Source organism: Centroberyx affinis, unplaced genomic scaffold (genome assembly GCF_046629955.1).
Source record: "Centroberyx affinis isolate AG114_WGS23_722 - 3 ecotype Tasmania unplaced genomic scaffold, CSIRO-AGI_Caff_v1 ptg001574l_1, whole genome shotgun sequence".
Classification (NCBI taxonomy): Eukaryota; Metazoa; Chordata; class Actinopteri; order Beryciformes; family Berycidae; genus Centroberyx; species Centroberyx affinis.
Genome location: NW_027280024.1, coordinates 1 through 8,399, shown reverse-complemented (window position 1 = coordinate 8,399; position 8,399 = coordinate 1). Strand labels below are relative to the sequence as shown.

At 38.9% G+C, this 8,399-nt stretch overlaps 1 protein-coding gene across 1 annotated transcript; it reads left to right on the top strand.

Moving 5' to 3' along the window:
* Positions 1 to 718: 718 nt before the first annotated feature.
* LOC139650928 (RWD domain-containing protein 1-like) lies at positions 719 to 8,385 on the top strand. Its single transcript, XM_071527726.1, has 7 exons — positions 719 to 878; positions 1,724 to 1,789; positions 3,290 to 3,420; positions 4,713 to 4,856; positions 6,056 to 6,188; positions 6,316 to 6,378; positions 7,575 to 8,385. The coding sequence occupies exons 1-7, from the start codon at positions 806 to 808 to the stop codon at positions 7,685 to 7,687; spliced, it is 723 nt and encodes a 240-aa protein (XP_071383827.1). The 5' UTR covers positions 719 to 805; the 3' UTR covers positions 7,688 to 8,385.
* The last annotated feature ends 14 nt before the right edge of the window (positions 8,386 to 8,399 follow it).

Sequence of the window (8,399 nt, the reverse complement as noted above, 5' to 3'; positions counted from 1 at the left end):
CATCAACATCAATTGAAATCAGAAATAATCACCCCAACAAGGTAAGAACGGCATCTTGGTGGGGGTGTCAATTCAGTTAACACTAAGCCATGCATTTAATATCATTAGCCACAGGAAATGTTAAATGATTAATGACTGACCAGATATTATTTGGTCAATCTTATACATTATTATATGTACGTCATCAAACTATCAGCTTAGATATGTTGTTTTTTGGCTTCAAAATGGATCACTGGCCATTTTTGCTTCATCCTTGCTCTCAATTTTAATGATAAAAAAAAAATACAAGATTGAATTATAGCTAGTTGACGCCAATGCACATGGGAAAATATATTTTTCAAACTGTGGACTTATATAAAACAAGTTGGCATAGTACAAAATTAGGTTAAAGTTAATCCATTAAGACCACTTTGATGGGCTGTTCATGTGCGCTGAAGTTCAACAATATTCCGACCGATTCCGACAGTCCCTGAAGGCACCAGTGCTCGTATTCTTCCAGAACCAAATAATGGATTTCAGAAAAGTAACGCTGTCGCTGATGTTGTCGAATAAACAAATACATTAATAAGATTTACAATTATAGTGCAAAATGTGATTCTATTTGAATATGTAAAATCACACTGGACTTCATAATGTGGTAGCTACACCGAATCAATAAATGAAAATATGTATTTGATCAGACCTAAAATCACATTGACGATGTAATCGATCACCGGTGGGCCACTGGAACACGCAGCACGTCCAGTGTGTTAGCATTAGCGGGGATGAGTTTACTAACCTCCAGATAATTGGAACCTACAACAAAATGACAGACTACGCCGAAGAGCAAAGGAACGAGCTGGAGGCTATAGAGTCTATCTACCCAGACTCTTACACAGGTCAGAATGGGATACATTTAAACAGAAACTTGAAAACCGGTTAGCTGGCTGGCTAATGTTAGCTGAGTGGCTAACTCATTTTTAGCTAAGATAACTCCAGCATCAGGCTCATCTGTCTGCTTGGTGAGGCAGCTGTAGATTTGTTGGTGTAACGTTATTCATGCTAAATCAACATTTACCAAACAGCATCAGTTTGTGGAGTCAGCTGTTTAGCTAGCCTCGATACGTTCCGTCCTCTTATATGGGGAGGACGGCAACGGCAAAAGATTCAAAATCTGCCAACTTAATGTTGCCTTCCTCCAACTATACACATATTAGAACATAAAGTCAGACATTTTCGGAATCATCGGGAGTCACTCTTCAATTCGGCATACATCCAATACACTAAGCAGAATTATTTCAGTGACATTTCAACTTTTAGAATTGGTTATCTTGATATTCCCACAATCTTATTGCACCAAAAATCCAACGCGGAGGGCGAGTAGGAGCTAAAGTGTGAGATTCTGTTGAAATAATGCGCTGCTTGTTGGGTGACTTGTATGCCGAATTTACCAGAAGACCCTAAAGCTTCGATTAAGGTTTTAAGTAATCGTCTGCAAAGGGTGTGCCTTTAATGATTCACATGACAGCATTAAACTGTCAGAAATTTTTAAAGGAGTTTGGCTTGACGTTGTCTCCACATAATAAAGTACGACACGTCAGGGCTACAGTCCCCAACCCCAGGGAACTTGCACTATGCCATGACCTCTATTAATTGGCATAGGATATTGTGAATTGTTAAAGCCTATTTATCCAATACCTAGACATCTAACATTAGATCATGTTACTGTGTTTTTCCCCCCCAGTGCTCTCAGAGGAGCCCACCAGCTTCACTATCACTGTAACATCAGATGCAGGAGAAAACGATGAAAGTAAGTGTGTCAAACTAGAGTGCAATTGCAAATCATACCCACTGCATACTGGCAGCAAATTGCCCTCAATCTCCATGTGTTCATAATGAAATGTGTCATTGATTTTGAAGGAGTCTGTAGTTGTGTTGGTCAAGTCAAACCAGATGGATAAAAGAAAATGAAATCCGTGTTGGGTGTGAGTCGAGCAACATGACAGATAAACCCATGAGTTATTTAAACTTTATTTAAACAGCATACAAATTAGGGATGGGACGATATATCCAAATTCAATATATCGTGATACAAAAATGTGACGATGCCTATCGCGGGGCAGAAAAATGAATCGCGATATTAGCTCCATTTTATTCTGCTGTAGTAATCACAAATGAGACAGCTTGACGGTCACAATTTCACAAGCTCTCCATCCAAATCATATTATTTGCACTTTGTAATAGGGCTGGGCGATAATTCAATATTATCAATTTATCATCTTTCAGTGGAATCATATGGTGATGTAGGGCTGGGCGATATGGACAAAATCAAATATCACAATATTTTTGACGAAATACCTCGATATCGATATTGCGAATATTGTAGGGATGACTATTGGTGCTTTCACAAAATATTTACAGAATGAGATTTTTGATAAATAATCATCAGTAATGTGGATATAATGACTAAGTGGGTAAAGGCAAATAATAGAACAGCTAGAACAGTCTGGTAAGTTCAGGAAATGACATCACTTTACTGTAATGCAGCCTTTAAGACCAGGAAAAGACACTTATGCCATATCACCATATTACGATATCCAAAATCTAAGACGATATCTATATGCCATATCATGATATTATGATATCCAAAATCTAAGACGATATCTAGTCTCATATCACGATATCGATATAATATCGATATATTGCCCAGCCCTATGGTGATGATATGAAGATATTTTAATATCGTGACACACATTTCTGCTGTCTGAATTGATGATGACAAGCAAATTTTACTTAAAAACTCTCATAAAATGAGGTATGGTAGGAATATAATTTGAATATTTCTGTTTTGTTTGACATCACACCTAACATTACCATTCGGTTCAATGAGATGAACATTAATTTGATTATTTAACGTGATTTTGCATACATGAAACATATCGTGATATATATTGATATCGAGAAAAATCCTTATGATTATCATGATATTGATTTCAACCATATCGCCCAGACCTACTTTGTAATGACATTTTGAAATTGTTGTTTACATTGTAGCAAGCCAATGCGATTGCTTCAAAGATTTGTGGCTCAGAAATAAGCAATTCCTTATATATAAACTTTTATTTATGACATCGTATCGTGTTTGTATTGAATTGTGAACCCCATAAGCACATCGTCCCGTCCCTGCTACAAATGCCAGTGTTGGTGAATTGGAATATAGCCGGCTGTGATGGTATTAGCTGTCTGGGATTAGATCTTTTTGCCCGGCACAAGTGGCGAGTTTTCAGCCTCTTCTGTGTTCTTCACCCAGTGGTGGAAGCGACGCTGAAGTTCACCTACGTGGAGAAATACCCGGACGAGCCCCCGCTGTGGGAGATCTACTCCCAGGAGAATCTGGAGGACGCCGACTCAGGGGAAATCCTCACCTTACTGCAGCAACAGGTCTGTGCCTCTGGACCGGATGGGATTTTCTTTGCTCAGTACACCGAAAATTGGATCTCCAGTCTCTATCTTCTCTTCTCTGTCCTCTTTTGAAGACAGATAGTTTTTGGATTGAAGCTGCCCATATTGTAGGGCTGCAACTAACGATTATTTTCATTGTCAATTAATCTGTTGATTATTTTCTCGATTAATCGATTAGTTGTTTGGTCTATAAAATGTCAGAAAATGGTGAAAAATGTGGATCAGTGTTTCCCAAAGCCCAAGATGACGTCCTCAAATGTCTTGTTTTGTCCACAACCCAAAGATATTCAGTTTACTGTCATAGAGGAGGAAAGAAACCAGAAAATATTCACATTTAAGAAGCTGGAATCAGAGGATTTTGACTTACTTTTCTTAAAAAAAATTACTCAAACCGATTAATTGATTATCAAAATAGTTGGTGATTAATTTAATAGTTGACAACTAATCGATTAATCGTTGCAGCTCTACCATATCCTGTGCCGATATTCAGTATCTGTCAATTTGATCATTATCAGACAAAAAAGTTCACAGACACCGTGTAGTAACGGTCAGTTGTACAATAAATATGTAATCAATCAACCTGCATTATATTAGATGTGGACCATAGTGGCTGATATGTGATTTTTTTTTTTTAAATAAATGGCCAATATCGGCCCCATCTAACAGGGTTCCTACGCAGGTCTGGAAAAGTATTAAAAATGAATTTGATCATTTCCAGGTCTTGAATAGTTTGGGAATTTGAAAAAAATGTCTGGAAAAGTATGGAAAATGTTGCGGTTCAGGTCCGATACACACATAATTCTAGCTTTTATGTTGTTGTAGAGCCACTTTGAGTCCACAGTTTTTGTTGATGTGAAGAATAATGTTCAGATAGAGGGACGCTCTTATTACCCAGCCGCTGTCAGCATGCATTATATCAAATACCCACCAAAATCAAATCCGGTCAAGAACATAGGGTCTGGGAAAAATATGGAATTTTAAAATGGAAACCGTGTAGGAACCCTGCCAATCATCTCACATATTCTGATATTTGTCACTGTGAAGAACAATCTTCATCTATACAGTGATATGACCTAGTTAGCAGGGGCAAGATGTCTATCTGCATAAATCATATTGAACACCAGACAAAATCTTCAAAACAAATCAAGGTCTGGAAAAAGTATGGAATTTTTTAATTGAAAATGTGTAGGATTGACCCTGATCTAACCCTACACTCTGTCTGTTGCTGATGTATTCAACTTGCACAACATGTGTATCCGGCTGCACTGCAGGCGGAAGAGAACCTGGGCATGGTGATGATCTTCACCCTGGTGACGGCCGTTCAGGAGAAACTGAACGAAATCGTCGACCAGATCAAAAACAGACGAGAAGAAGAGAAGCGGCGGAAAGAGAAGGAGGCGGAGGAAGCTGAGAAGGTAACGAACAGGAAAACTCCCGTCTCACTGTCATCCCAGGGCTAGCGCTCTACTGCGTATCTGAACATTCTTTCTATATAGAATAGGTAGGAACCAGCTGTTCTCATATGTACCATTTACCAGCTTCTTCATGAGAGGGGTCAGGTGAAAAGCCAGGCTTCAAGCTAACAGAAAGGCCATAAATGCGGTGTTGTGCTGTGTTCAGGAACAACTGGGGAACTTCCTACTTCTGAATAGGAATAATCCAATTGAACGGCCCTCTAACTCGTAATTCCTAGTCAGAAATTTGGGACTCTTCTCTGAACCATAGACGTAAATAACATGGCGGCGTTCATAGTGAATGGTAAGGACATAAAATGGCATTTAAACAGACTTTCAAGTTTCTGTTTGTGCATTGCATAATCAATCATATAGATGATAAAAAAAAATAAAAAAATAATGTATAACGATTATTCCAAAGCTTTTGCTGCTCTGAAAGCAGCCAAACAAATGCAACTTTCTCCCGCCTCAACCACTTGAACACTCTGAGGTGGGAAGTCAGAAATTCCAAGTGGGAAGTTTCCCAGTTGTCTTGAACGTACCACAGCCCCAAGACAGATTGACAGTAGTGGTCACTACCCACGATTGGTCACTTAAAAATGAAGCGTGGTCACTTAAAAGTATTTTAAACTGTAAAATCCTGCATAATATGCCTTTTTAAGGGGCTAGTTTAGGGTTAGGATTAAGTTTCGGTTGGTTTAGGGTAGGGCTGAACAATTAATCAAAATTTTATCAAAATCGCAATATGGTCTACTGCAATTTTCAAATCGCAGGAGGCGCAATATTTGTTAAAGGTGAAATGTGTCAAAATAGCATTTTAAATGAAATATTGTGGTGCTGCAGAGATGTCCTGGCCTACACATCATATTCTATAGACTTAAGAAAACGTCTTTGTTTGGTACAGATCCCCACAAAAATCACACCATAATCATTTTAATACGTTTTTCAATGAAAATGAGAATAATGATGTAAAAATGATCATTCCCTCGAATATCGCAAATCATATCGCAATTGCAATATCAGTCAAAATAATCACAATTGGATATTTTTTCAAAATCGTTCAGCCCTAGTTTAGGGGTAAGGGAATGAATATAGTCAATGAAGGTCCTCACAAGTGCATTAATACAGATTTGCGTGTGTGTGTGTGTGACAGGTGGCAGGTGGCTTTCCAAGGCACGGTGGTCACCATTGAAAACTTCTTGGCATGGAAAGCCACGTTTGAGATGGACATGGCCGAGATAAGGAGGAAAAGGCAGAAAGAGGAGGAGCAGGCGGGGAAAACCAAACTCACCGGTAAGCCTCCTGACTCGGAGGGGGGGGGGGGGGAGGGGGGGGGGGGGGGGAGGGGGGGGGGTGAAGTTCTCTTAAGATCTGGCGAAGTTGACTGCGGAAACTGAAGGAAAACCTCTTTTTCTACCAGGCAAGCAGCTGTTTGAGACGGACCACAACCTCGACACGTCAGACATCCAGTTCCTCGAAGACGGTAAGGTTCTCCCCGTGTGTCTGTGTCTCTGTGTGGAGGTTGGAAGTGTAGGGTGTTGATCTGCTGGAATTATTATTCATGTTTTTGGTTCAAAAGTGAAAAAAAAGGACTTTTTTTTTTACAGGAATGGAAATAGGGCTGGGCGATATGGTTGAAATCAATATCATGATAATCATAAGGATTTTTCTCTATCAGTATATATTACGATATGGTTCATGTATGCAAAATCACGTTAAATAATCAAATTAATGTTCATCTCATTGAACGAATGGTAATGTTAGGTGTGATGTCAAACGAAACAGAAATATTCAAATAATATTCCTACCATACCTCATTTTATCAGAGTTTTTAAGTAAAATTTGCTTGTCATCATCAGTTTAGACAGCAGAAATGTGTGTCACGATATTAAAATATCTTCATATCATCACGATATGATTCCACTGAAAGACGATAAACGATAATATTGAATTATCGCCCAGCCCTAAATGGAAATCCAATTTGTTTTAGCATTCTAGAAGAAAAGTTACTTGGAAATCTAAAAATACTATAATATCAATACCACTTTTTTTTCCCCCCCATATGAAATGGTCCAATATTGCTTGGGAAATTTTGTGTCATGGGAGAGATGAAATGTGAAATATTCAGAAGTCTTTCACTTAAATCCTAACACAAAATTTGCAAATTTTCCATAATCAGTTATCAATGCTAGGAGACGTTATATGCCTCAAATTCAGTTCAGGGCTCACACTCATTTATCTCAGTTCGAACATATTATGGAACATATGTATCAAGTGTAAATACTATTTTGACCTAAAGCAAATTACCATTTTACCATTCTTATTAAGGCCTGCCAGGCTTAGTCACTAATGATACTGCCTTGTCAGCTTGAGTGATGATGAAATGATTAAAGTTCTATGCAATTTTTGCTATCCAGATATGAATAGGGTACTGTCTGTTTTGTGCATAAATCCTGACCATTCTATGTGGCCTATGTAATGCAGGTACAGGCTTAATTTTAACACCCAGGAACACCTTAACCAAAACTTTATTTAGTTCCTAACTGGTTAAGGAACAATATTTTGCGGCCAGAACACAAAGCAGAACCCTTGTAAACTGTTCAGAATGGATCTATTATTTGTCTCGAGCCCAGATTTGATTCTAAATTAAACCCGCTGTCCCCCCCCCCCCCCCCGCAGCCGGAAACAACGTCGAAGTGGACGAGTCGCTGTTCCAGGACATCGACGACCTGGACTTGGACGAGGACGACCCGGACTTTGACCCTTTAGAGATGGGCAGTGACGAGGACTAAACCCGGGAGCAGGACAGAAGGGCCCGCCGAGGACGGGACGGGACAGGACGGGACGGGACGATACCCGCTCACCTGATCGGATCGGAACGTGACCACCGGACCGGTCCGCACGGAAGAAAAACCAACCGCCGCCTTTATTTTTTAAAGACTCTAAAACAGTGGTTGGGGTGTGAATCTTCATAAAACACAGTCTAAGGGAATGTATACACCCATGGTTATTCATTTCTACCCCAATGTAATTAAATACTGCAGATTTATGTTCAACATGGCTCTATTGCTGATTTGACCTGAAATCACTGTCAGTTGCAGAAACTTTATTTGGCCAATAGAGGGCAACAGTGAATTATCTAGAACTAACATGATGCCATACTGCACTCTGTTCATCAATCATTGTGTGGCTACTACTAATAATACTTAATTGTTTGAGTTCTAATTTGTTAACCGAAGTCTTTCTTTTTTAACATTTGATCTCACTGTAGTTTTAGATGCTAAATTGGCTCACTTTAAGACTATGTGCCTTGTCCTTCGAAATTCAAATTACTGTAAAAACTCTGTTCCGCTAAAACATAATCACTCCCAAACAACGAAGACTTCATGGTTTCACCGGAACATATTCCAAATGAATATTATCCAAGCAATTTTTACTGTTTGTATAACAGACGCATTACAAAAAGTTAGTGTTAATAAATGTTGCTTAACATTAAAAACAAAA